Genomic DNA, 26,939 nt, shown 5'->3' with positions numbered 1-26,939 from the left:
CCGGGCTTTGTCACGGTTGAGCCCCTCGACCCTGCTGCACCCACTCACCCACAACCCCAAATCAGGGTCTTGGCAGATGTCGCCCACAGAAACCAGGCCAGAATCAAAAATACATTTGCAAAAAGGCAAGAAACTTTATTGAGTTTTCTTTTCTTTTGAGTAGAGAAGCTGAGAGGTCAGAGGAGCTGGGTCAGGGGGAAGAGGAAGCCAACCCAGAGGGAAGAGCATGGAGTGCCCGCTCTTGGGAGAGTGGGGGGCCGGGGTCCTGGGAGCAGAGGGACAGAGCCTCGCGTCCTGCAGCCCCTCGCTCCCTCCTGCAGGGCACTGTCAGCTGTCTCCTCCTCTGGGCGCCGAAGACAAAGGCAGGGGATGCCGGGCACGTTCAAGGCTTACGGGTCTCCGAAGTGCGGCGAATGGAGGTGGTAGTTGTGGTGCTGGTGTTTCCTGGGAATGGAGGAAGTGACAGACACTCAGGCTGGGGAAGACCCACCTCAGGAGGGCCCCAACCCCTAACTGCTCAGGTGGGGCTGAACTGCCAAAGGTGGCTTACTCCAGACAACCCAGGCTCCACTGGGCAGAACCATCTATTTTGAAAGAAAAACTAACAACTAACGAGCGAATGACCACTCCTGCCCCAGCCCCCTCCCTCCCTACACTGGGGGGCCCAGCCCTGCCTCCCACCCACCCCCCAGGGCAGTGAAAGGAGCCTGCCCACCTCTCACCCCGGGTGGTTTCCTTACCTGCTGAGGAGATGAAGCCGGTCATCCTGGGGGAGAGGAGAGAGGCAGCCATGAGCCGAGGGCAACTGGGACAGGTGCTTATCTGTCCTCCGGATGCAGTGACTCAGACCATCATCTGGAGCCCCTGGGTTGGGTGTTTTTACCTAGCTGTGTTCCCAGCCCAAGCGGCAGCAGCATCAGGTGCCTGCCAGGCCTGCCTGTCTGTCTGTCTGTCTGTGAGGCTTCGGGAGGAGATATTATTTGCCCCAAGATCCAGGACATTTGCCAGAAGTGTTGTCCTCCTCCTGGTTCGCTCAGCCTCCCCCTACCCCCCCACCCCTGGGCCCACAAGGATGGCCTGGTCTCTGCAAATGGCCTGAAGCAATTAAATCGCCATTTCAATAGCTTCGTTGGGCTGACTTGAACCAAGCTAATGTTGTTCCAATATGAGATGTCCTCTCTGTGGTCCCCACTCATGCCAGTCTAATCCAGAGGCTCAAACGAGAAAGTTTAAAGGTAGTGACTCTGCCTCCTGCTGAGGAAATGCCCCCACAGCCTGGTCCAAGGGGACAGCAGAGCTCTGGTCCTGGAACTTCATCCAGGCTGTTTAAGCCCAGACGGGTCCCTCCCCTCTGGGACATGAAGAGGCTCATCTCAAAGGCCCTTCCCGAGGGTCCTGCAGACACTTTCCCAAGAGAGAGGCCGGTGAGGACCTACTTGGCGTCCTGGCCCTCCAGCAGGCTGCGGTAGGTGGCGATCTCCTGCTCCAGCCGCGTCTTGATGTCCAGCAGCGTCTTGTACTCCTGGTTCTGGCACTCCATCTCACTGCGGAGCTCGCTCAGCTGGGCCTCGATGCTGCTGATGAGCCCCTGGATCTGCTGCAGCTGCAGGGCGTAGCGGCACTCGGTCTCCGCCACCGTGCTCTCCAACCCGGCTTTCTGGTGAGGCAACAGAGAAGAAGTTACGAGGGGAGCCAGGCCAGCAGGAGGCCTAGAGGTGGTGGCTGCGGGGCAGGGGGCAGCAGGTGTACCATGCTAAGCTGGGACTGCAGCTCGATCTCCAGGCTCTGGAGAGTGCGCCTGAGCTCCGTGATCTCTGTCTTGCTGGTCTGAATCAAGGCAGTGCTGGTAGACACCTCTTTGTTGAGCTCTGCACTCTGAAATTCAAGCAGGAGGAGGGTGATGGAGGAGCCCGGCTGGAAGGCTGTGCAGCCCCTGGCTACGTAGGGTAAGACGGCCGGGTACCTTGCTGTGGAACCATTCCTCGGCATCCCGGCGGTTCTTCTCCGCCAAGGCCTCATACTGCTCCCTCATCTCCGCCAGCACGCGGGTCAGGTCAATGCCCGGCGTGGCGTCCATCTCCACGTTGACCTGGCCTACCACCTGGTTGCTGAACTCCTTCATCTCCTGTGGGGATGGGAAGGGAAGATGTGTGAAGCCCCTCATCCTCCCTCTCCTTGGCTCTGAACACTACTGGAGTGTTCCAGAAAGGGCTTCCAGGTCCCACAGTCCCTAAGTTTGGCTGCAGCAAAAGACTCCTCTTTCTCACTGGGGGTGACTCAGCCATGGCAGGCCCATGATCCCCTCTCACCTCCTCGTGGTTCTTCTTCATGTAGGCCAGCTCCTCGTTCAGGCTCTCGATCTGCATCTCCAGGTCGGTCTTGGACAAGGTCAGCTCGTCCAGCACCCGGCGCAGGCCGTTGACGTCGGCCTCCACGCTCTGACGCAGGGTCAGCTCGTTCTCATACCTGAAGGATTTTTTTAGTTGAAAAAGCAACACAGAAATGATATTAGACCTTTCCCTTGCCCCTGCCCTGCACTCAGCTAGTTTGCCAAGACCTTTCACTCCTAGGATGCTCCAGTTTCATTGTTTAGATGAGCACTTGTATAAAACAAAAGATGCTGGGAAAGGTGAATGAGGCGAATAAACTCACTTGAGCCTGAAGTCGTCCGCAGCCAGCCTGGCATTGTCAATCTCCAGGATGACCCGGTTGTTGTCGATGGTGGCCGCCAGGATCTGCAAAATACAGAATGTGGCTGCTGGAGTGGAGGGATCCACAAGCTTGGGGAGGAGGACCGAGAATACATGGGCAAGACTGGTTGTCGTCAGCCTCTGCCCCTTCGCTGTCCCCATGAGCTGGGCCTCGGTTCCTCTTCTGCCAAGTGAGGGGCGGGGCTGGAGCCCTTCCGTGTACTGTCACTCTAGCATTCTAGGTCTGGTGGTGATGGGGAAGACAGGGATTCACATTTCAAAGGAACAACCCCTCTGAGGACATCCTTGGCTACTCATGTCTCCACAGCCCCAGACTAGAACCTCTCCAGGCCACTGTCTTGAGAGCCTTCTCCTTCAGGTCGGGAGGGAGTCAGCCTTGCTCCACTGTTCATAATAACCTCACGGGAGCTGGCCTCCCAGCTGAGAAGAGGGGAAAACCAACAAATACTCCCATCCATTTGATTCCTTGTCTAAACTCTTATATTCCAAGGCACTTAAAATCCATCCCACATAGCTGGGACTCAGCCTAGGCAAGTGGACTTCTGTTCTAACAAGCTGGCATCACAGCGTGATGGACAGGCCCTGACGGAAGGAGTCTCCGTTTAGCGCTGCCTGAGCCCCCACCGCCATCTCCCCAACCTGGTCATAGCCAATTGAGAATATCGATTTAAAAGGGGCCCCTACCAAACAAACTAGTATTCCCAGAGCCGTGTGTGAACATGTATCCCTTTCTCTGTTGATTTTAGATGTTCTTAGTGGCTTTTAAAACTGTCATGGTTTCCAAATAACTCAGGAGGTTAGGATTATAGGGATTGAGTCACTAATAACATAACTGTTTAGCAAGCAGTAAAAATGTTGACATGTGTAATAACAACAATAAAAATGAATAGCGAGAGGAAAGGCACTTAGGAAGTATGGGCAAGAGAAAGCCCATCAGAAGTAGAGATGCTCAGCAGTAAAAGGCTAGAACTTTCCCCAGCAGGAAGGGTGAGAATCCCATCCACACTGCCTCTTCTGGCCCCCTGGGATACTGTGTTGTCTCCTGGGCTTTGTGGCTCTGCCCTGCACAGAGGAGCCCTCCTTGACAACGAAGGTCTCACCTTGTCCCGCAGCTCCTCGATGGTCTTGAAGTAGGGACTGTAGTCACGCTCCGGGCTGGTGGGGCTCTGCTTCAGGTGCCAGTCTCGGATTTTCACCTCCAGGTCGGCATTGGCCTCCTCCAGGGCGCGCACCTTGTCCAGGTAGGAGGCCAGGCGGTCGTTGAGGTTCTGCATAGTGATCTTCTCGTTGCCGGAGAGGAGGCCACCATCGCCACCACGGAAGTCACCAAAGCCACCGCCAAAACCCCCACCACAGCCACCTCCAAAGCCACCTCCAAAGCCACCTCCAAAGCCACCGCCGAAGCCACCACCGAAACCACCGCCGAAACCACCACCAGCCCCTCCACCGAAGCCGCAGCTCACGCCACCCCCGTAGCCTCCAGCTGATCCCCCGGAGACACAGCGGGTTGAGTAGGTAGAGACACTGCGGCCCCCTCCCAGCTGGCAAGAGCCACCCCCGAAACCGCCCCCATAGCTGGCGGCAGAGCTCTGCAGGCGACTGGCCATGGTGATAGCAAGATGGAGAGCAGGAGTGGACACGAGCTTGGCTTGGCCTGGGCCGAGGACTGTGGCTCTGCCTAGAGCGGATGCCTTTTATACAGCCTCCACGGGGGGTTGGACAACTGCCCCATCTTCTCTCCTCCCTTCCCCACCCTCTGACTGGTGCCAACTGCATTTTTTTCTTTCCCACAAGCCCAGTCACCTCTGCTCTCCAGGGTGGGTTGTGCCTTTGGTGGGGTGGCTTTTTTTTTTAAGCCTTAACAAAAAGGATGATTCAGAGGGAACAGAGTTCTGCCTGAGACTCTCCTTTTGACAGGTGAATTCTGTTTCACCTCTCCACTTAGGGAACTCACTCCCACAGCCTCTCAGCCCAACCCAGTGTCCAAGGGGGATCGAGCTGCACGGGTCTGCCCAGGAGCCTCTCGAAGGAAGGGCTGGCTGCAAAGTGGCCCAGTGTTTGGCGAGGTCTCTGCAGCCCTCAGCCTCCCTTCTTTCTACTCCTAAAAGAAGACTGGAATGTTCTGCATCCTTCTTAGCATTTCGTCTACTCCACTGCTCCTAGAGACCCTGATGACAAATTTCACTTGGTCCTGTGGAATCAACTACCTTGAAAGTGTTTAGGCTGAGGAGAAAATGGCTCCAAGAACATCAGATAAAATCACAGTGGCAAGGAACCTTAGAGACCATCCAACACAGCTGGGGAAAATGAGGCATAGAAAGAGGAAACCCCCTGCACATTATAATAGCTATCCTCTCAGATGCCCCACTACAGGCAGACACTGGGCTCGAGCTTTACACGCACCGTCTCACTTCATCTTTGCAGCAGCCCACTGGGGTCCTACTATCATCCCCATGTTACATGTAGAGAAACAGAGCCTTAAAGTATGGGACTGGAACCCAAGTCTGGTTCTGTCTGACACCAAGGCTCATGTTTTAGGTGTATGTTTCATACATGAAAATGTACAACTCACGTGTCCAGCTTAACGCATTGTACCTCTGCATGAAGTACTCAGCGTGTGTCCACCCATGAAACCACCACCGGGCACATTCCCAGCACCCATAAAGCTCCTTGTACCTTTCCCCAGTCAGTTACCCACACCCGAGGCCCCTAACATAACCCTGATTCCAACTTCTGTCACCACAGATCTATTCAGAGGCTCTCAGCCAGGGACTATTTTGCTCCCCAGGGGACATCTGACAATATCTGGAGACACTTTGGTTGTCACAATGGGAGATGCTACTGGTATCTGGAGGATAGAGACCAGGGATGCTGCTTCACGTCCTACCATGCAGAGGACAGCCCCCAAAACAGGGAATTCTCTAGGCTGAAAGGTCAAGGATGCCCTGGTTGGGCAGCCCTGGATCAGCCTGACCTACGTGTGTAATCACCCCTCTACATCAGCTGCCTCAGAGGCACAGCAAGTCCAGAGAGAAAGTCTTGCAATACCTGAGCGGGGCCCCTTCTAGCCCCCAACCACATGACATCTGTCTTAGCTCATGCATGTTTGACCAAGAGACCACGTAGGAGACTATGACCCAGGGTCTCTGCCGAGGAGCCTGGGACGTGGCTGAAACTCAGGCACTGCTCAGTAACCCTGCCAGAGGAGGCCTCAGCACTCAGGCAGGAAGAAAGGGGCCTAGAGGTGGCCTCTCAGAGCCCAGGATGGAAGGAGAAGTTTCCAGGGTTGAGAATGGGGGGCCTGGACTCAGGCTCCCAGTCTCCATTCACCAAGGGGGCCAGGGTTGCCATGAATGGCCTTCCAGGAGCAGCCTTCTGGCCTAGAGCAGCCGTGAGGGTCCAGATGGGACCAGACCAGGGGCTGGGGTGAGGTGGCACAGGCTTGAGGTTATCCTAGAAACCACTTCACTGATTCAGCAAGCAAGACCAGAAAGGAGGGCTCTGAGTCAGGGCTTCCTTGTCCTTTGTTTTCCAAGGATCGAAAGCAGGCCTGTGCTTCGCCCCGCGGGTGTCAGCACCAGGACGAAAGCCAGGGCCTGCTGCGGGTGCTCAAGGACCACGGCGAGGCTGGGACTCGGGCTGACCCCGACCCTGCCCGGCCCTCCTGCTGCAAACTGATGGCTCAGCTCTCTCTCCAAAAAGCTGTGATTCAGCCCAAAGCAGGAGAGCTGTCTTTCAATAGAGGATCAAAACTGACAAGAATTGACAAGAATTTGATTGATGGAACCGGCCAGGCCTGGAGTGATGATCCTCCTGGGGCTGACGAGCAGGTTCAGGCCAACGCCTCTTAGAGGAACAATGCCACAGATCCTCTAAAGCCCCAGCAGTGCAAACACGGGTGGCCATGACATGGCAGTACAAAACAGAGTGGCCGTGGCATGCTCCCCCTGGCGGGGTCAGGGCACGGCCCCTCCCCACCCCGCCCGAGCAGGGACTCGTGGTGCCTTGACACAGGAATGCCTTCCTCTGACCCAAGGTGAACCCCGGGGCCCACGGGGCTGGGGGACACATGCCAGGCCCCCTAGAGGGAGCTGGGTATAGACCGGACCTGGAGACCCAGTTCCCTTCCTCCGGCCCTGTCCCAATGGAGACAGGACAGAGGGCTGGGCCTGAGGCACCGCCTGCTCCCCCTGAGCTTCCTTCTTTGCTTTCTGGCAAAATCACGTCAAACGCAGTCCCCTCCACAATTTCCAGGGAAGGTGGGGGAAGCTGCACCCATGAGCGCCCCCTGCAGAGGAGGCTGCGCTGAACACACTGTCGGCACCACAATGGAAGAGGGGGTTTGGGACCCATTGTATAGATGAGGCAGTTGAGGTTCGGAAAGGCCGAGTCACTTGCCCAAGATCACTGTGAAGTCGAGATTTAAACCCAGCCCCCAGCTCTCTCTTGCCCACCTGATGGTGTCTTGGAACCTTGCTGTGAATTCAGGGTACGATCTCTGAGCGTTCCCTCCTATATGTGCTAAATGATAAGAAAATAACCCTAACTCACATTTCCTGAACACTGTGTTAAACGCTCTGCATGCGCGACTTCATTTGGTCCTCAAAACAACTCTACGGTTTTTATCATACCCTTTTTTCGGATGAGGAAACTGAGGCCCAGAGAAGTCAAATACATTGCCCAAACTCAATTGTGTCAGAGCCCAGATTCAGAACTCTGCCTCCGGGTCTGCGCCCTTACCTACTGCCCAGTAAATCCCGCTCAGGCCAGGGCTAGCACCATCCCCATCTGAGCAAGGGCGTCCTCTGTTGCCCTCTCCATTCTCAGGCCTCTTGTCACCTCAGGCCTGGCCGATGGATGGTCCCGCTTCCCACAGTGGCTGGGTGTGCACAGCTGATGGCCTGACGGCTCAGCCTATCCACTGTCTGTCCTGGTGTGAGCTCCAAGTCTCGCGGGCTTGCCGGGGTACTCACTCAACGCAGAACGTCAGAGCCGGAATCCTCATAGAAATTCTCCCACCCAACCCTTTTATTTCCCATGTGGGGAAACTGAGCACAGAATGCCAAGGCCCAGGGCAGTGGGAAGCAAGGAGAAAGGCATGGATTTCTAGCTCTACCATCAACTCATCCTGGGCCTTGTGTTGAAATGACTTCTAAGTGTCCTTCAGCAATGCTTTTCTGAGTCGCTGCTTCTCAAAGATCTGTCCAGAGTCACCAGACTGTTCATCTGCGGAGCAGAGGCTTAGATCCTTGCCCCCAGCTCCTAACCCAGGGCTCCTCACTTGGATCTTGGATCAGGCTCCTCCCGCCTTCCCTCTCTACCAGGACCACAAGGGGCCTGGAGCCCAAGATGGCTGACCCACCTTTCAAAGGGTCTCAAAGCTCCCCCACAGGGGAGGGGCCTCTTGTGAAAGGCAGCACTCCCCAGACAGGGGATTCAGGCCCTCTGGGCAGCCCCCCACCCTCAGAGGCACCTGCTTGACACAGCTGTCCTCAGGAGCCTTCTCCAGAGCTGCCTCAGTGTCCCAGGTCCTTCCCTTCCCATAGTACCCAGCTTCCTAAAGTCTCTGTCATACCACCCGGGAGTCCCGAAACCCAGCAAGGTCAGCAAAGGCTTTGAATCAGGTGTTTCAACCCTACATATGCCATCGACTGGCTGTGTGACCTCGGGAAATTTACTCAACCTTTCAGTGCCCTGGTGGCCGCAACTGGGAAACAGGCACTAGGTGAGTTGGTACTGGAAAAACACCTGACACACAGGAGCACGTGGCAGGTGGGAGGTTACTGTTCCCTCCCTTTTGCAGATGAGGAAATGCAAGCTCATCCTCGTTAAGGGGCCTGTCCAAGAATTCTTCTGGGCCTCCATCCTGTGCCAACTTGCCTTGCCTCCCTCTCTGGTCCCTGCAGCCGGCATGGTGCCCACAGCAAACAGACAAGTGACGAGTAGTGGTATTCCTATCTTATTTCCCCTACTCAGTTTTCCGCCCCCTGAAGACAGGGTCTTTATCTACCACCAAATACTGCTGCCGGCAGAGGAGAGCTCTCCATGAATGCCGAGAAGCTACTCCAGGGTACTGTGTCTGCTGGCTCTGGGTGAGAAAGAATGGCAGACAAGAGTCATATCCAATGGGGTCGCCCCAGCTGCAAATCTCATGGGAAAAGCTGCCAACTCCTTATTTCCCCTTGTGCTGCTGGCTGCTCAGAGGGACAGGTGACCACCAGGAGGGCACTCGCCCAAGATGCTGGTGAACGTCCAGAGCTGTGCCCAGGGCAGGAAAAAGCAAAGGAGAAGTAAGTTCATGCATAATTCAACACATATTTACTTAGCTCCCAATCTGAGGACTCGGCAGCATGTGGAGTGACACAGCCCCTGCTGCCACAGATCTCAGGGCACAGGTTCCCCTCTGAGGTCCTGGAATACAGATGAACTCAGAGAGAACCTCGAGGTCATCTCATCCAGCCAGATTCCTCAATTTAAAGATGGGGAAACTGAGACCCAGAGAAGCACAGGGACCAGCCAAAGTCCTCAGGGAGACGGCGGCAGGCAAGCCCCATGCTTGCTCTGGGAAGCGCAGCCTGAGCAGAGGACACACCCAAGGCCCTAATCCCTAGTCCCAAAGCCACCCTCTCTCTGGGGCGAGAAGGGAGGCCTGCCCCTGCTTCCTGGATTGGCTGGAAACCAAGCCCGACCTCAGCCCAGGGGCAGGCGGAAGGCGGGCCTTCTCGGCCCAGAGACTATTTAACGGCTCAGTCAGGTGTGAACTATTCCTGGGCACAGGTTCCTCACTCCAGGGTCAGGAGGGGACAGGACTTGGCAAGTTCCAAGGACCTCTGTGCCTCTCTCACAGCCCCTGCCGGAAGCCCAGGAGAGCAGGAACAGGCGCTCCTGGGAGAGAGCCGCAGCTCCCCCCTCCCCAGCCCCGGCTCCTGCCCTGCCTTCCGGCACCATTGCAGAGGTGGTTACTTTTGCAAACCGAAGCCTGAGAAAACCAACCTTTGTGGGCTGCTTAGAAGGCCTGAGACTCCTGGACAGAGGCCCGGAGGTCAGTGAGGCAGGAGCAGCGGCCAGGCCATTGGGTCCGAGAGTCTCAGGAAGGGGCCTAGCTGTTCCCAGGATGTCACCTGGTGCTTTGGGCCTCAGCAGGAGAGACCAAGGCTAGATGTGCGGAGAGTCTTTCTGACTGTGATGGCCACATGATGTTTGTACAGGCTGCCCACACAGGTTAAGAAAAGGGTTTCCAATGAGCAAACCCTCGTAAGAAAGGTGTTGCCCGCTTCCGTCATCCTCATGACGTCGAGGGGAAGCACAGGCCCGGAGTCAGAGACACTGACCCCAGACCTAGTCTCACTGTTCCCAGCTTGTGGCTCCATTCATATTATTTAACTTCCTGGGGACTCGTCTCCTCTTCTGGAAACGGGCGCTGGAGTCTTCACCCCAGCGCAGCTGCCTTCACAGAGCTGCAGGAGAGTAAACGAGATGCGGAGCGCTGAGTGCCCCGCCCGGAGCCTGGCAGACATAAATCCGCTTCCTCCCTCCGGCCCGGGGGAGTCTGGCTCCAAGTGTGGACTCAGGAGACGTGTTCTAGGTCAAATCTCCTCGGAAATAACGAGTGCCACCTTCTCTCCAACCAGGGCTGCTGGCAAGGAGTTTCACCCAGCGAGCGCCATGGGGGCCCTCTCAGAGGGCCCACTCTCCCTGCAAATGACCTCCTCCAGCCTGCTCTTCCCAGCAGGACTAAGAAACCGGTTTTCCCTCTCCCCTAGTCCTCACCCGAGCCCAGCCCAGCCACAGCACCCAGAGTTCTCCACTTCCTCCTTCCCGGCCCTCCGTCTGGGGCTGTGAATCCCAGAGGACTCAGCCCCAAACCAGGGGCCACCAATCAAGTGTGCGTGGATGTGGCTGCTCCAGTGAGCCCGAGAGTGGAGAGGCAGGCGATGGGGAGCAGGAGCAGCATTTGGACTGAGGAGGCCAATAGGGGTTGGTGTTGCTTTGGATTTAAGCTTGGAGAAATCAGGGAGGGCTTCCTGAAGCTGGTGTCTTCCCCTCTGGGCACTTTAAGTGCCTTGTTGGGAGGAGATGGCAGCTTCAGGGGGGATGGAGGCCAGCTTTGCAGGGATGGGAACAGGCTCCGCAACCCTGAAGTTCAGGTGTGCCCAGCTGGGAAGAAGGCAAGGTTCAAGGGGAACAGGTGGTGAGGGCCAGAGCAAGGAGGAGGGCCCTGGCAATGAACTGTGAAGGGCTAGGGCCTGGGGTCCTGGAACAAGCCCTGGTCTTGGAGTCATACAGCTGTGGGGTCCCGTCCCAGCCCTGCTGCTTACTAGCCATCCATGAGGCCACTGGGCAAGTCACTCACCTCCCTGACGTTGTCATCTCCACGTTTCTTCATCTCCAAGATGAGTGTAATAAACCCTGACTGCCCTCTGTCGTCAGTACTAAATGAGACCCATGGGGGGTGTGCCGAGCCCGGTGCCGACCGTACAGTGGTGACCCAGCACCATCCATGTGGTCAGTCATTCAGTGAACAGTTAGTCCACATGTCAAGTTCTGTGCTAGGTGCGCCAAACTGCCTTAAGGAAATCCCCTGTCCCCTGCTCCCACGATCACTGAACAGGGTTAGCCAGAGAGCAAGTCACCCGAGCAGCCTGGGTCTGTCCCAGCTGCCCAAGGCACCCCAAAGAATGAGTTATGACCACGCAGGGAAGGGGCCAAAGTCGGGGGAGACATCACGTGTGGGTTCTGGTCCTCCTCAGAGGGTGCCAACAAGATAAACAGGATGTACTACCAAGAGATATTTGCAAAAGGAAAAGCAATTCTTTATTGCATGGACAGACACGGTACAAATGAGCTTCTTACACGATACAGCTGCTTCCTTCACCTCCCTGCTCTAAAGGAAGCAGGAAGAGCCGGAGAGGGGAGGGAGGAAGAGTGGGAGAAGGAGGGACCCTCCTGAGCCTGAGCGGGACACCCTCCGAGGGCGGGGACTGCAGCTTGCTCTCCCGCCCCTCTGGCCAGCTGTCGGCTCAGCCTCAGGAGGGTGGGGTGGTGAGGGACGTCTCTCCTGCCCTGGGTATTTAGACTTCTCTCTTGCGGGAAGAAACCACCTTTCCATCCACTGACTCCTCAATGTTGATGCGGACTTTGCCGCCGCTGCCGCCTCCCAGGGAGGCTGTAGAGAGAAGGAGCAAGCTTTAGAGTGGGGGACCCTCCCCATCCGCCCTCCCTCCCAGGGAGGCCAGGACCTTGGGTGAGTTCCAGGAGAACTGAACAGCATCCCTGAGAACGGCCATTGGCCAATCCTTCAAGAGCTGCCAGGAGGGCCGGTGTCGAATTACTCATCACAGAGATGGGTGGTGGCCGCGCAGGCATGCCCCGCAGTGAGCAAGAACCTCAGGGTTTTAACTGCACGCGAGCAGGCGGTAATTGTAGGCATCTGAGCATAAGTGCATGGAGGTGGGGCCTGTGGGGAGCGATGCCCCGGACAAAGCCTGCTCAGCCTGGAAGCTTCTCTATAAACCTTCAACCCCAGCTCTGCTGAAGCTGATAAGGAGCCCAATGGGGAAGAGGCATCGACTGGAATGGCCTGTCCCCGCCCTGCTGGGATGTTTAGCCTCTTTCTCCTTCCTCCTCTGAAGGCAGGGACTGCAGCTTGCTCTACCGGCCCCTCTGGCCAGCAGTCGGCTCAGCCTGGGGAGGGTAGGGTAGTGAGGGATGCCTCTCCTGCCCTGGGCGTTTAGATTCTGTCTTGTGGGAAGAAACCACCTTTCTGTCCACTGAATCCTTGACATTGATGCGGACTTTCCAAGGGGAGTGGTGGATTCACCAGCTCCGAAACGCGCCCCGCCCCCCCCAAGAAAGAGTTAAGCTTTCCTACCTTCTCCAGTGCCAATGCCAGCCAACCTGAAAGAGAGGGGGAAGCAGATGTAAGCAAAGGGCAGAAACTCAGGCCTCTCAAGGGGAGAGCCCAGCGGCTGGCTAAGCGGTCATCCCCAGCCTGCACACCATCACCACCCCCACATGTGACTTCTGTAGAGGCTGGGACATCCTGAGAGCCCGTCCTGACCGGCCACCCCCAGTAGGTAGATTCTGACCTACCTACAGTAACACCCTATCCATTTCATGCAGGGAAGGGAACCAGCATGAGCCCAACCACTGCCATTTACAGAAGAAACACAGGCCCAGAGAGGTGATGCGACCTGCCCAGGGTAACAGCCAAAGACAAGAGTGCCGGGTGCAGAGCGCCTTCCTTCTTGCTCAGTTCTCTTCTCACTGTACCACACTGCCATTCTCCTAAGATGACTCTCCATCCTGACAACACCAACCGCTCCCACCTTCCTCCCTCTGCACCCTGCCCATACCTGGCATCCTGGCCCTCCAGCAGGCTGCGATAGGTGGCGATCTCCTGCTCCAGCCGCGTCTTGATGTCCAGCAGCGTCTTGTACTCCTGGTTCTGAGCTTCCATCTCACAGCGGAGCTCGCTCAGCTGGGTCTCCAGGCTGCTGATGAGCCCCTGGATCTGCTGCAGCTGTGTGGCGTAGCGGCACTCAACCTCTGCCAGTGAGTTCTCCAGGCCAGCTTTCTGGTGGGGCAACAGACCAAGAGACACCACATCAGCTAGAAAGGAAGCCGCTGAGGGCATGAGGAGAGGCATTGAGTGGACGCAGGGAATCCCCTCTACGGGGGCTTGGGAACCCCAAGGCTTAACCAGCCATGGAGGATGGGAGAGGCTGAGGTGGGGGGTGTGCAGGTAGCCATACCATGCTGAGCTGGGACTGCAGCTCAATCTCCAGCCCCTGCATTGTGCGTCTTAGCTCTGTTATCTCCGTCTTGCTGGTCTGGATCATCTCTGTGTTGGAGGCCACCTCCTTGTTTAGCTCCTCCGTCTGTAGGACACACACAAGAGAAGTGAGCCCCACAGGCCTCCTGGGAGACCTGGGGAGCTGGGGCGGGGCTGGGAGGTCAGGCCCACCTTACTGAAGAACCAGGCTTCAGCATCCCGGCGGTTCTTCTCCGCCATACCCTCGTACTGCTCTCTCATCTCCGACAGCACGCGGGTCAGGTCCACGCCCGGTGCCGCATCCATCTCCACGTTGACCTGGCCGGCCAGCTGGCTGCTGAACTCCTTCATCTCCTGCAGGGTGGGTGGGGCCCAAACCAGTCAGAAAGCAGAAGAGAGAGCCGAGAGTCTGGGGCCCCACATGTCAATCCTGGCTCCATCCCTAACTCACTGCATGAGCTGGGCTCTCCCCCGTACCCTTATGCCCAACCTCTGTTTCCCAGTGCACATGAACGGGTTTGATCACATGGGCCCCTCAGCTCTGGGGGTCTCGCTTCCTCTCTAGGTCCCACCAAGGGAGGACCTCAGACAGCAGGGCCCTTATGTGAGCTCATGGAGCAAATCAGGACAGCAGTTCACAGTGGCCACCTGGCTTGGCTATGGATCAGAGGACAGTACCCCTTCTTCCCCATGGGGCCCCCTGTTTTGGTGTGTGTATGGGCTGTGTTTCTGAACCACTAAGCCTTTCAGCCAACTCTGACGAGACAGCAGTGGCCCCACTCTGCCTCCCACCACCCCAGGCCCTGCCCAGCTCTCACCTCTTCATGGTTCTTCTTCATGTAGGCCAGCTCCTCGTTCAGGCTCTCGATCTGCATCTCCAGGTCGGTCTTGGACAAGGTCAGCTCGTCCAACACCCGGCGCAGGCCGTTGATGTCGGCCTCCACGCTCTGGCGCAGGGTCAGCTCATTCTCATACCTGGGAACAAAGAAAGAACTCAAAGTGAAGGAGGGTGAAGGGTCTGGGCAGCTTGAGGTGGGGGAGGGAGAAAAGGCCAAGAGAGAGGGGAATGCAGAAGAGGAGAGGAGCACACTTGAGTCTGAAGTCATCTGCAGCCAGCCTGGCATTGTCGATCTCCAAGATGACCCGGGAGTTGTCAATGGTGGCCGCCAGGATCTGCAGGAGACAGGAAGTTAGTGCCTACAGGACCCCTCTCTCTTCCCTGCTGCTCTCCCCACCTGTGCCCCGTCGGACCCCTCACTGACAATCCCCCAGCTGACGCCACCAACGGAAGCCTGTAGGGTCCCCAGGGCAGAGTCTAGCCTACCCTTGAGTGCCACTCCTTAGTCTACCCCCCACACCACCCTCTCTGTTACCAGGGTGTGAAAAGCTAAGGAGCCAGGATTGCCTGGACTCCCCTGTTGGAACTGCCTGGCCAGGAGTGGCATGGGTGAGTTGTGAGGGTCTCTGATAATACCCCTCTGGGGGATACCCCCCCAGCCTCCCATGTGGACAGCTCGTGGTCACTGCACACTTGGACACAGCCATGAATCTACAGAACATTCCAGCCAGTAAGAACCTGGAGGGCAGCTGAGGAAGGCATTTAACAGCTGAGAAAACTGGTCCAGGTGAGTGAAAGGATGAATGAGTGTGTGGTAGAGCCCATGACAAGTTCCAGGTATCCTAAGTTTCAGTAGTGATTTGGCACCAAAGACATGCTCAGACTTTGGCGAAGCAGGAGGTCCCCACACTCCGGGCTCCTGAGGCCACACTCACCATTCTTGCAAAATAAGCAGAGGAACACTTTAGGCAGAGCCCTACAGGGTGTGTCAATAGCCCCCCTCGGCCCCCACGGGTCCTGACAGGACCAAATGCCCAGGATCCCCCGGCACCGCCAAGTTAAGCAGATGTCTGCCAGCCTCCACACCTGGAAAGCATTGCCCACACTCCAAGTTTGCCGAGGTTACACCCCGACAGCCATCGCCTGCGCAGGAAAGGATTTCCTTGAGGCAACAGGAACACTAACACTAGAGACGTGTGCCGGGCACCAGCCACCTGCTCCCATCTCTCAGCTCACCTTGTCCCGCAGCTCCTCGATGGTCTTGAAGTAGGGGCTGTAGTCACGCTCCGGGCTGGCCGGGCTCTGCTTCTGGTACCAGTCTCGGATCTTCACCTCCAGGTCAGCGTTGGCCTCCTCCAGGGCGCGCACCTTGTCCAGGTAGGAGGCCAGGCGGTCGTTGAGGTTCTGCATGGTGGTCTTCTCATTGCCGGAGAGGAGGCCACCATCGCCACCACCAAAGTCACCAAAGCCACCGCCAAAACCCCCACCATAGCCACCTCCAAAGCCACCTCCGAAGCCACCTCCGAGGCCACCTCCCAGGCTTCCACTGAAACCACTACCAGCCCCTCCACCGAAGCCACAGCTCAAGCCACCCCTGTAGCCCCCTCCTGACCCCGAGGAGACAAACCTAGCAGAAGAAGCAGAGATGCTGCGGCTTCCACCTCCCCCATAGAGACTCCCACCACCAAGGCCGCCACCCCCAGCCCAGAGGGACCCCCCCCGGGTAGAGCCACCCCCAAAGGTGGAGGAAGAAGTCTGCAGAAAGGTGGTGCTCATGGCCAGGCAGCAGCCGTGAGTCCTCAGCGAGCGCGAGAGAGGCCGGACGGAGGTGCGGGCTGGACAGAAACCACAGAGCTGCGCCTGTCACCCCCCAGCCTGAGGCTCCTTATATCCCCCTGGGAGGGTGTTATGGGACCATGTCTCCTCCCCCAAAGGGAAGCCAACTCCTCTGCGTTCCTGACAAACCCTGTTGCCTGCACATCTTGACACGGCTGCTTTTTCTTTTCTTTCTTTTTTTTTTAATGCAACAAAAGAGATGATTCAGATGAACGGTGTTTTGCCCCAGGGCCATGATTTTAACACTTGGATTACAGGGTTCTTCTCTACCTTATGGGAGAACGCGGAGATCAGCAGGCAGCAGGCAGCAAACTGCATCACGCCCGGCTCCCAGGCCTCCACATGGTGCACTGGGGGAGCAGCTCCGGGCATCTCTGCCCTCGGCCGGGCTGCTCTGCTGCCCCCAGCCCAGGACCCCCCCCAAGGTGGCCAGCTCCCTACTGTCAGTTTGGAAGTCTAATTCCCATCACTGCTCTGTGTCGGAGCCGCCATGTGTGAGCCTACAGGGCTCGGGGAGAGGGGCGGCCTCTGGGGATCAGTGGACAGAGAAACCTGGAGGGATGCAGGGCCGATGGGGACAAGCTGAGGACACGAGAGGGATCTTGAGTCAAGTTCCTGCTGAGGTGACCCAAGAGGCCAGCATCTGTCAGGTCTCTGAACCTGCAAATGAACTCTCCTCCTCCATCCCTCCCCACTCCTCCCCCCTGCAGCCCCCTGCTTCTCCAGCTGCCCCCAGCCCCAGCCCCATTGCACTGGCACTCTCACAAAAGCCAGCAGGCTCAGGGCTGACAAGGAGTTGATTGATAATCCCGCCACCTGCCAACTGCACATGTCACCGAACCCTTCCTTGCTCCTGGAACACGTTGGGGCAGACTCTGCAGATAAAACCGGAGCGTGTTCCAGGAAGCCCCTGCCTTCTGCAGGGAGAGGCACGTCGCTGCACTGCAGGGCCACATTAACCCCACTCATCCTGTCAAGCGATGCGGGGCTGGAGAGGGACCCAGCCCAGAAGGCTTTACGTGCCTGAGCATTGTGGGGAGGGAGGAGATAGGGAGGCCTGGTGGGCAGACTGGAACACACATCAGAGATCTTGAAGGCCAAGGCACCACGTCACAGAGTAGGATGCTGAGGCCAGAGAGGGGAATCAAACACTCAGGACAGCACTTCGCTCTGCCACCAGCTCAGGGGCCAGCTTTCCAAGGGTACCTGGTACCTGTGGGCAGCGCCACATCGAGGCGTGAGGTTGGGGAGGTGAGCAAGATTGAGCTGGAGGTGGAGGAGGGGGACTCCCGGCCCAGGGCTGCAGCACGGTGAAGCGGACAGGGCTCCGGAGTCTCTCAGGCCTGGGTTCGGATCCTGGCTCTGTCAGTCACTGCTTGTGAAACCTTGGACTTGTTACCTATATGTCTCAGCTTCCTTGTGGCAATGGGCACCCTCAGCTCTCACTTACAGAGAAGCCCTGAGGCCCAAGAGCCCCCAGCCTGCCTCGGCCTGGCTCCCCATCTCTGAGGGGCTAGATAACGGGGTGCATGTCCAGGACCTGAGACTTCCAACTACCCTCACCAGGAGGGACTTTTGTCCTTAGGCATCAGAAGATGCCCTGTGAGCAACATTGTTCTTCCATACTCTGCCACAGCTAGTACCCAGGTGGTTGTCATTATTGCAGTAATAACTAATCCCTTACTTCCACCTGCACTTCACGGTTTACAAAGCACTTTTGCATCCATTGCCTCCACTAATCTTCACCACACAGAAGATGATCCCAGCCCTTGTTTCAGAAGGAATGAAATTGGAGCTCAGAGAGGGGGAGCAATTTATGCAAGGTGGCACAGCTAGTAAGGGGCATCACCAGGGCCTCCAAAGGGTCCTCTGACCCCACTTCAAACAGGGTACAGAAAAAGAGGGTCCCTCCCACAGACCCTAGATTCCTGCATCTGAGCTGGGGTGGTGGGAGGGGTCTGCAAGCCTAGGGGGCTGGGGGTGGGCTCTTCCTCACCTAGCATCGCAGTGAACCGGGCCTCAGAGCGCTGGACCCAGACAGTGCAGTACTGTCTCATGGGTGGGAGGATATTGTGTTTTCCTCGGAAAGAAAAATAATCAAAGTCAGATCAGCCATAGCTCATTAAAGCCTCTGTAGACATTACGGCCCCAGCAATTAACACGGAAAGAATTATGCCCGTCACCCAGGAGTGAGGCAGGGCTGGACCCCAGCCAGCCCCTCTTCTGCACCCTGACTCCCCTCCAGAGGCCCCTCGAGGTGGCCCATGCCTGAGGCCGCAGCTGCCCCAGTCGCAAATCCCTGGCTTCCGTCCAAACACGTCCTGTGAGCTCAAGGCCTGGGCAGGGCTCCCGGCCTGCTCATTAGCACCAGGTGGGGGCGGCTGCAAAGGCAGAGACCCAGCTCCGTTTGGCCCCAGCCTAGGCTGCAGGGCCTTCCTCTGGCAGCCTGCCCAGGAGGCTGTGCCAGTTTCTGTCCTTTGCCCGCTGCAGACAGACAGGCCATCCCCAGAGCCCGCTTTCTGTCCTTGGGATGGGACGATGCAGCCCAGTGGAAAGAGCCTGGGCTGGACCCCACCTCTGGGTTTGACAACCTCTCCGAGCCAGGTTCCTGACTTAAAAATTGCATCATTTTCCCACTTAGATAGGTACTTAGCGTAGTCAAACTCACAAAGACGGAAAGTGAAATGGTGGCTGCCAGGGCCTAGGGCCTAGGGGAGGGAGTTACTGTTTAACAGGCAGAGTTTCACTTTGACACGATGGGGAGAGTTATGAGGATGGACAGAGGCAATGGTTGCACGACAACGTGAATGTTCTTAATGCCAACAGAACCGTACACTTAAAAACAATTGCACTGGTAAATTTTATGGTATATATTTTACCACAATTTGAAAAAAAGAAAAAAAACATGGTCACTAACACTGACCCCAGCTACAGGGCCACAATGAGCATTTGGTGGCACACGGGGAGGGGGTGTCCATAACGTGAGGATCCACCCTCCCCTCCCCAACTCCCCAGGGATGTGCTAGGGACAGAGACAGGCCGGCCCCAGGGCCTGGAGAATTCCTCCTTTCTCATTTATTAGGTGTGGGTCCTCCCCTCTCTGAGCCTCAGTCTGCCAGTCCAGAAAATGGAAATAAGTCCTGCCCAGTGTGACTCACAGAGATGGAGCGAGATGCCGGACAGAAAATGCTTTGCAAACTGAAGCGGTCACGATGACCAGCAAGGATGGAAAGACCTCACGCCCCAGTCCCCCCCCTTTTCTCCCTCTCCCTCCCCTCTATCCCAGCTGCTTCCGTCAACAGAACACCCCTGGTTTCAGTCCTCAGACTGAGACAGGAAAGTGTCCTCGCCCCTACCCCCCCACCCACACACACACAAAGGAGGGCTTCATTCCTGACACCCAAACCTGGGACCCAGTCACCTGCCCCACCTGTGTGGCCCAGCGCCCGCCCCACAGCCACATTCCAGGAGCCTCTGGGGCAGAGGGGAGCGTTTCAGCTGTGACAACAGAGGCTTTCATGAACAGGGGACAAATATCCCTGGGCAGTCCCAGCCTGGCTGTGCGGCCGGGCCTCTGGCCTCCAGTTCCAAGGCCTCCTGAGAGGTTCAGTGGCAGAAGGGGGCTGTGGGTGCTGGAGGCCAGAGCACGACAGCTGGGGAGGTGGCAGAAGGGGCTCCGGCCCAGGGCTGCAGCGGGGAGAGGGCAGAGCTGGGCTCTGGGGTCACCCGTCTGATTTGGAGCAAGCTAATAAAGCTCTCCAAGGCCCGGGGAAACGGCAGAAAGAGCTCCTCCTTCAGGACCAGCGTCACAGGCCTCCTTAGCACGGTGCTGGGCACACGCAGTGTGCGTGTCCATCTGTTCCCCTAGAGACCTTCTCAGGGCACGGGACAGTGTCCCTCACAGGGTCAGCCTGCTGTCACACACATCCGTGGGGCCTGAACAGACTCACTCAGACTGAATCTCTCAGGCAGGGGTAAGTAGGGCTTATTTACCTTTAATTGGCCTCAGTTCTTGGCAGCTGAGCTGTAAACCACAGGGGCAAGACCATACCCCCCAGGGCAGAGCTGTACCAGGAAGCTGGGACCGGGCCCAGGACCAGCCCCAGGCAGGCCAGTTTGGGGGTCTGTGTGGGAGGTCTGGGTCACAGCTGGGTCCCATTCCGGACTCTGGGCCCAGGTGCGTAGGGGTTCACGCAGGGCTGCCAGGGTCGTGGATGACTGGTAGTGCACACACTTACACACAGCGATGTGCTCCAGCCTTGCTCTGAGCCGATGCCTGGCCCCCCGTTACAAGCTCTGCCCCCAAAGCCCCAGTTTCTCCTTCAGTTAGGTGGAGAAACGTGTCAGGAAGAGCTGCCTCAGGGGTTCCCAGTCCCAGATCTTCCCATGGAACACGACTGGAAGGTACTGAGGACTGGCATAAGCAGTGTCCATCCAAGGAGACAGGGGTGCAGGTGGCACTGTGGGTTAAGAATCAGGAACCCTAGGGGCCAGCCCGGTGGCTCAGAGATTAAGCTCACATATTCCACTTCAGCGGCCCAGGGTTCGCCGGTTCAGATCCCAAGTGCAGACCTACGCACCACTTGTCAAGCCATGCTGTGGCAGGCATCCCACATATAAGGTAGCGGAAGATGGGCACGGATGTTAGCTCAGGGCCAATCTTCCTCAGCAAAAAGAGGAGGATTGGCAGCAGATGTTAGCTCATGGCTAATATTCTCAAAAAAAAAAAGAATCAGGAACCCTAGATTCTGGTCCTGGCTCTGCCATACAGTCGCTGTATGGCCTTGGACAAGTTGCTTAACCTCTCTGAGCCTGTTTCCTGCTCTCTAAGATGTAACTTATACTATCTACTTTTTTATGTTGATTAAATGGCACATAGTAGGTAGAGAGTAAACATTAATTTCAGACACACACAACACACCAACACTTGGGGGAACACAGTGTGAAGAAAACTAAATCTCGCAGTAAAAACCACAGCTTCAAATCCCACCTCTGCCGTGTGTTAGAACAGTTATACACACAACAAGCCACTTCACCTCTCCAACCTCAGTTTACCCCTCTGTAAAATGGAAGTGATGCTTATTTCGCAAGGTTGCTTTAGGGAACGGGTCAGATAAAGGAAGACTTCTGCCAACAGGAATTCCCCTAACAGTCAGAGTCTGTGAGCACACTCTCCTCCCTCTCCCGGGACAGGGTGGACTCTGGTACAAATGAAACCTGAACAGTGCCAAGGCCTGGCCCATCTCCATGGGCTGAAATAACAAAGCCAATGTCCTTCCTCCCTTGGGCCATAAAATTTTATTGGCAGATCAGGGGGAGAGCCAGGGTAAGGGTCCCTCCCCTCTATGACCCTACCCATGGGCATCCTTCCACAGGAGGGCGGGAAGCCCAAGAGGCTGCTGGACTCAGTGGGCATTGGGGGGCGGCGGGTGGACGAAGCGGCCGTCCTTGTGCTCCAGCACGATTTGATGGGTGACGTCCTGGGCCTCCAGCAGGCTTCGGTAGGTGGCGATCTCCTGCTCCAGCCGAGTCTTGACGTCCAGGAGCAGCTGGTACTCCTGGTTCTGCCGCTCGGTGTCAGCACGCACGTCACTCAGCTGGGCTTCGATGCTACTGATCAGCGCCTGGATCTGTGCCAGCTGAGCTCCGAAGCGAGCCTCCGTTTCCGCCAGCGTGCCTTCCAGGGCGGCTTTCTGGGGGCAGGGAGAGGGAAGGAGACTCAGTGGAGCCTGGTTCCCAGAGGGGGCATGGGCACACCACCACCCAGGCTGCCATGCAAGGACATGAGTGTGCATCCCACAGGACAGAGGGCACAGACCATGCTGAGCTGAGACTGCAGCTCGATCTCCAGGCCCTGGAGGGTGCGCCGCAGGTCGGTGATCTCCGTCTTGTTAATCTGCAGCTGCTCCGTGTGGCCAGCGACCTCCCGGTTCAGCTCCTCAGTCTGCAATAAGACATGAGGCAGAGGGAATGAGCCCTCAGCCACAACTTTGCCTGGGAGCATCAAGCCCTCCCTCCTTGCCACCTCCCCAAAGGGCACCTGCTTGCATCTTCATACCTTGGTGGTGAACCAGGCTTCAGCATCCTTCCTGTTCTTCTCAGCCATGACCTCATATTGGCTTCTCATGTCGCTCAGGATCTTGGCTAGGTCAATGCCTGGAGCGGAATCCACCTCCACAGTGACCTGGCCACCCACCTGGCCCCTCAAGACACTGATTTCCTGGAAAGATATAGCAGAGTGGGCATGTCAGAGCCCAGAGTCTGCTGGGTCTGGGCCAGGTCACTCCTCTGCCCCACATGCCAAAGGGGGCTGGTTTTTAGATACAGACCTAGGAGCCAGAACAGGGGGATAGACTGGGTTGCCACCATCCCCTGCTGGAACCCTGGGAGCCATGCTCCACACCCCAGGCCATGCCGAGGGTACAAGTGTGGCCACGGTCAGAGGACACAGGATAAAAAACATCGTCAGCCCTGGGAAGCCAGGGTGGAAAGGACAGAAGGCCCAGCTTGAACCCACCTCCTCGTGGTTCTTCTTCAGGTAGGCCAGCTCCTCCTTCAGGCCTTCAATCTGCATCTCCAGGTCAGTCCTGGCCAGGGTCAGCTCGTCTAGCACCCTGCGCAGGCCATTGATGTCGGCCTCCACACTCAAGCGCAGAGCCTGCTCAGTCTCGAACCTTTCAGAGGAAATGGTTGCAGTCAGGCCAGCATTTCCTCTGCACTTCTGAAGACTTCCCCACCTCCCCAGGGTTTAGGAGTCCCCCGGGTGGGGGGGAAGTTACTTCAGACCAGCTGGGGCGGGTGAGGGCAGAGTCCAGTCCCCCGGCTGCACTGAGCCCCAGAAGGGCTGGGATGGCCCCTCCCCCTGCCCTGCCTGCCCTCACTTCTGCAGCCCTGCGGGGCACAGATGCTCACTTGGTTCGGAAATCATCTGCAGCCAGACGGGCATTGTCGATCTGCAGAACAATCTTGGAGTTCTCAATGGTGGCCCCAAGAATCTGAAAGACAGGAGGCAGGTTTCTAGCACTGCCCACCCACTTTCTCCCCAGAAGAGGAGGGGAACAAATGAGTATGCCCTCGCTCCCTAGAGACCAAAGCCCCAGCCACCTCCAGGCTGCCCATCGGCCTGCTCCCTAAGAGGTCCTAGTGTCAGTCCATGCCCAGGGGCTGGAGCAGGAGGAAACACTGCCAGGGAGGCTGAGCCGGTGGTAGGGAATGGGCGAGGGAGGGCAGGGAGGTAAACAGGGGGAAAAGCCTCTGAGATTTGTGCCCAGGAAGCTCTAAACGGTCTTAAGAGAGGCGGCCTCAAAGTGGTCCGCAGACCCGATGCAGAGAAGTGTAGGGGTCACCTTTGTCTACACCCCACTCAAAGCACACTCTGCCTCAGGGAAGGGAATGCCAGTCCATAGAATGTTGAGCATCTATTATGTGGGGGCACCCTGCACCTCATCTTTCATGCCAGGTCAGTGGGTGCCCGTGTTTTACAGAGGTGAGAACTCAAGTTCAGGATTTCTGGTCCCAGTTCACCCCAATCTGAGGTCCCTCTGACATGAGGGGCGTATTCACACCATTGATTAAGACACTTGGTTTAGTGTTTTCCGAAGAGCAGGTCATGACTCATTAGTCATTGTACTCCGTGGTGATTTGCATAGTTTTTTAATGAAACAGAACAGAATGTAAAATATCAGAAGGGATCGCACACAGGTAAAAATTGTTTCAAGCTTTTGCTTCCATTTTGTGTGTGTGTGTGTGTGTGCGTGTGTGTGTGTGTGTATGAGAGAATGTGTGAGGGTACATAGTAAAGTGTGACTTATTGTAGGTCAGTTTTAAAGGTGTGAAAGCAGTATCTTGGATGCTGGTTGTCATCTCTCGCTTGCTCTCCTTGTCTACAGGGTTCGGTTCCATCTATGCCCCCAACACCCAGCGCCATGCCAGGCACATGGGGGGCACAGGGCAATGTTATGGGGAGCTGTGTTTGGAGACCCAGCATGTGGGGACGTTAAATGTCCACTGGCTTCTGTAACGGAGCTCCGAGCTGTTCCCTGTGGGTGGAGACCAAGTCCCCCCCTGCATGCGCCTTAGGGCCTCCCTCTAAGACCTATGGCTCAGCCCCAGGGTCTCCACCCACAGAGAACGCTGCTGCACCTGGTCCTCCGACGGAGATATTCACAGGCAAAGGACCCCCGGGGCCTCTGCCTAAACCCCTCCTTTACCCGGCCAGGGGCCACGGCACATGCCCCTCTTTAACCGACCAGTGACACCGCTGGCCTCTCCCATTCTTCCTAGGGCTCCTCTTAAGTCTGGTGGGGCCTTCTGGGCGGGGGAGGAGGGGCTTCAGCCTGAGCGTGATGGAAACCAGACCTGCCCCGCCAGAGAGAAGGAATGCAGAGGGGTGCACGGCGGGGGCAGCAGGGGGCAGGCCTGGCCCAGATTCCTCCCAGGCCAAACTCTTGCATTTCACTGCTGCGACTGCGGCCCCCGGCCTAGACGGGTGGGCAGACCACAGCTGTGTCCCATCTCCGCCCACTCCTCCGGACCTCCTCCCCCGGATCTCCCCCGCCCTCCGTTCCCCAGCCTCCCAGCGCCGCCACCTGCCCCACCCCCTCGCCCGGGCCCCGCCCCCTACCTGCCCCCTTCCCGCCGCCCCGGCCTTCACTTCCTGCCCCATTGTCCTGCCCCTCCTCACCTGCCCCGCTCTCCGCCCCACCCTGCGGGCCTCCCGCGTCCCAGCCGGCTCGCCCCCGCCCGGGCCGGGAGGTGCCCGCCGCCCCCGCCTCGGCCTCGCCCGGCCCGCGGAGCTGGGTTTCCGCGGCAGGTGCACTTCCCGCGGCCAGGCCGCCGCCCACCTTGTCCCGCAGCTCCTCGATGGTCTTGAAGTAGTGGCTGTAGTCGCGGGCGGGCCCGGGCCCCTGCTTCAGGTACCAGTCGCGGATCTTCACCTCCAGGTCGCCGTTGGCCTGCTCCAGGGCGCGCACCTTGTCCAGGTAGGAGGCCAGGCGGTCGTTGAGGTTCTGCATGGTCTCCTTCTCGTTGCCCGCCGGCAGCCCGTCGGACCCGGCCAGGGTGCCCGCATAGCCACCGCCGTAGCTCCCGGAGGAGGACGAGGTCACGAAGCGGGCAGAGGACACCGACACGCCGCGGCCGCCCGAGCCCCCGTGGATGCTGGGCGCGCGGAAGTTGCCTCCGGCCCCGAAGCGCAGGGAGCCACTGCCCAGGCCCCCGAAGGACGAGGTGGCCGAGGACTGGCGATAGCTGTAGGAAGTCATGGCGAAGGAGGACGCGGCGACAAGGGTCGGAGGAGCTGCGGTTGGCAGGAGGAGTGGCGAGGCCCTCACCTGGCGCTTTTTATGCTTAAGGCGGGCAGGGGGCGGGGGCTGGTGTGGGGCGGACATCTGAGCCCCGAGGAATTTGCAGGCTCCTGAGTGCAAATACGGGCGCTTTCCCTATTGGTCAGTTCCTGGCAGTCCCGCTCCAGCTCTCCCCTCCCTGGGGCCTGCAGAGAGCGGCCCCACCCCAGAACTCTCGGGAGCCGGGAGGCCCCCCACCCCCATCACGCACTCAGACGCCCCCCAATTCACATGCCTGTCCTCCCCCATTCAGGTCTCCCAGAGTTTGACACCCCCGGAGTTAGAGTCCCTCTGAGAGGACAGTCCACCCTCCTCCTGCAGTGATCTCTCTCTCAGAGCCGCCTCTGGAATCACTTTCGGAGCCCCTTCCTTGTACCTATAATTAACACCCCCTAAGGCACATTCAGGAGATTTCTACACCCCCTCAAATTACTGCCTCTCAGAGCCCGCCCCTTGAGGATCACGCACACCCTGACTCCCGCTAAGTCTGCCGGTGAGGGTGTTCTGAGCTGCACGCTTGCTGGCCTCCTGAGACAAAGCTGCCCACAGCCCTGCTGGGGCCACACAGTCCCAAGGTGACAATAAGCCCCTGGGAACAGCTGCTGGGAGCGGATCTGCAGCTGCACGACATACAGCACCTTCACAATCCCAAACTCAAGCCTGACCCCAACGTGGGGGCTGACCCCCCCCCCCCCACTGGGACAACCCCTACCCTCCAGCCCCCAAAGCGCATTCATTCAACATAGATTTATTGAAGTGTTTTAATGGTGGCCTGATCAGGCATCTGATCCTGAGGGAGGCAAGTAACTTGCCCAGGAGACATTTGGCACCTGCCACCCAGAGACAAAAATGGGATGGCATCCCTCCCTCCTTGTGAGCGTCTTGAAGGAGGGTGTCAGAGGCTGAATCCTTGTGCCTCATGGTCCTGTACGGGATGAATGCGTTGCTGGGCAGGACTCCACAAAGTCCCCACGCACAAAGGGAAGAGTTTTGATAACAGAGGAAGGAGCCCCTCCTCCACACGCAGCCCCCAGCCCCGCTCTTCATCCAGCACAACAATTCCAGCTGCCTTTTTTGCTCACTTTAGAGGGCCAGGCCCCCTGCCAGACACCGCAGGGCACTGCAAACACCCGAGTTCCTGTCCCCTGGGCCCTCACTGCTCCTCAGAATCGTCCCCATGGTTCCTTCTTGTCCTTATGGCAGAACAGCCACCCACTCTGAGGACAGAGGCCTGTGTCCTTTTCAGAGGGTGTTAGGGAAATGGGCCAGTCACTCCCCATTGCCAGGACTCAGTTTACCCCCGTGAAATCTCAGTCCTCCTCTCTGCGTATTATCACGTAGGTCACCTGAGGCTAAATGAAGACTTGTCCCCAGCCTCTGAAATCTAAGTCCCAGTAAATTGTCTTCCAGCCACCAACTTATCCAGGAACAGGGGC

The 26,939-nt window shown here is 57.6% G+C and overlaps 3 protein-coding genes across 3 annotated transcripts; all 3 read right to left on the bottom strand.

Moving 5' to 3' along the window:
* Positions 1–110: 110 nt before the first annotated feature.
* Positions 111–9,922, bottom strand: LOC103565501 (keratin, type I cytoskeletal 13). The gene is made up of 8 exons (XM_070561984.1): positions 3,812–9,922; positions 2,653–2,735; positions 2,310–2,466; positions 1,964–2,125; positions 1,750–1,875; positions 1,437–1,657; positions 741–766; positions 111–444 (listed from the first exon to the last, which is right to left on the bottom strand). Exons 1-8 carry the CDS (start codon positions 4,316–4,318, stop codon positions 383–385), a joined length of 1,344 nt encoding a protein of 447 aa, XP_070418085.1. The 5' UTR covers positions 4,319–9,922; the 3' UTR covers positions 111–382.
* A 1,580-nt stretch (positions 9,923–11,502) lies between these two features.
* KRT15 (keratin 15) lies at positions 11,503–16,348 on the bottom strand. Its single transcript, XM_008541568.2, has 8 exons — positions 15,560–16,348; positions 14,576–14,658; positions 14,304–14,460; positions 13,678–13,839; positions 13,466–13,591; positions 13,067–13,287; positions 12,583–12,608; positions 11,503–11,877 (listed from the first exon to the last, which is right to left on the bottom strand). The coding sequence occupies exons 1-8, from the start codon at positions 16,097–16,099 to the stop codon at positions 11,783–11,785; spliced, it is 1,410 nt and encodes a 469-aa protein (XP_008539790.2). The 5' UTR covers positions 16,100–16,348; the 3' UTR covers positions 11,503–11,782.
* Positions 16,349–21,438: 5,090 nt separating this feature from the next.
* On the bottom strand, positions 21,439–25,533 carry KRT19 (keratin 19). The gene is made up of 6 exons (XM_070561982.1): positions 25,003–25,533; positions 23,072–23,154; positions 22,677–22,833; positions 22,218–22,379; positions 21,978–22,103; positions 21,439–21,852 (listed from the first exon to the last, which is right to left on the bottom strand). The coding sequence occupies exons 1-6, from the start codon at positions 25,420–25,422 to the stop codon at positions 21,565–21,567; spliced, it is 1,236 nt and encodes a 411-aa protein (XP_070418083.1). The 5' UTR covers positions 25,423–25,533; the 3' UTR covers positions 21,439–21,564.
* Between the last annotated feature and the right edge of the window lie 1,406 nt (positions 25,534–26,939).

This window comes from Equus przewalskii, chromosome 10 (assembly GCF_037783145.1).
Source record: "Equus przewalskii isolate Varuska chromosome 10, EquPr2, whole genome shotgun sequence".
In the NCBI taxonomy this organism is placed as follows: domain Eukaryota; kingdom Metazoa; phylum Chordata; class Mammalia; order Perissodactyla; family Equidae; genus Equus; species Equus przewalskii.
This window is presented reverse-complemented; position numbering and strand designations above follow the sequence as displayed.

Excerpts from the sequence above, each read along its gene's own strand:
- KRT19 (XM_070561982.1), bottom strand. The coding sequence starts at position 25,422 with ATGACTTCCTACAGCTATCGCCAGTCCTCGGCCACCTCGTCCTTCGGG. Across the intron at positions 22,380-22,676 it reads TGAAGAAGAACCACGAGGAG|GAAATCAGTGTCTTGAGGGG; the intron begins GTGGGTTCAAGC and ends ATATCTTTCCAG. Across the intron at positions 21,853-21,977 it reads TGCAGTCTCAGCTCAGCATG|AAAGCCGCCCTGGAAGGCAC; the intron begins GTCTGTGCCCTC and ends CCCTGCCCCCAG.
- KRT15 (XM_008541568.2), bottom strand. The coding sequence starts at position 16,099 with ATGAGCACCACCTTTCTGCAGACTTCTTCCTCCACCTTTGGGGGTGGC. Across the intron at positions 14,659-15,559 it reads TCGAGGAGCTGCGGGACAAG|ATCCTGGCGGCCACCATTGA; the intron begins GTGAGCTGAGAG and ends TGTCTCCTGCAG. Across the intron at positions 11,878-12,582 it reads TGGCATTGGCACTGGAGAAG|CCTCCCTGGGAGGCGGCAGC; the intron begins GTAGGAAAGCTT and ends TTCTCTCTACAG.
- LOC103565501 (XM_070561984.1), bottom strand. The coding sequence starts at position 4,318 with ATGGCCAGTCGCCTGCAGAGCTCTGCCGCCAGCTATGGGGGCGGTTTC. Across the intron at positions 1,658-1,749 it reads TGCAGTCCCAGCTTAGCATG|AAAGCCGGGTTGGAGAGCAC; the intron begins GTACACCTGCTG and ends TTGCCTCACCAG. Across the intron at positions 767-1,436 it reads CTGGAGGGCCAGGACGCCAA|GATGACCGGCTTCATCTCCT; the intron begins GTAGGTCCTCAC and ends CCTCTCCCCCAG.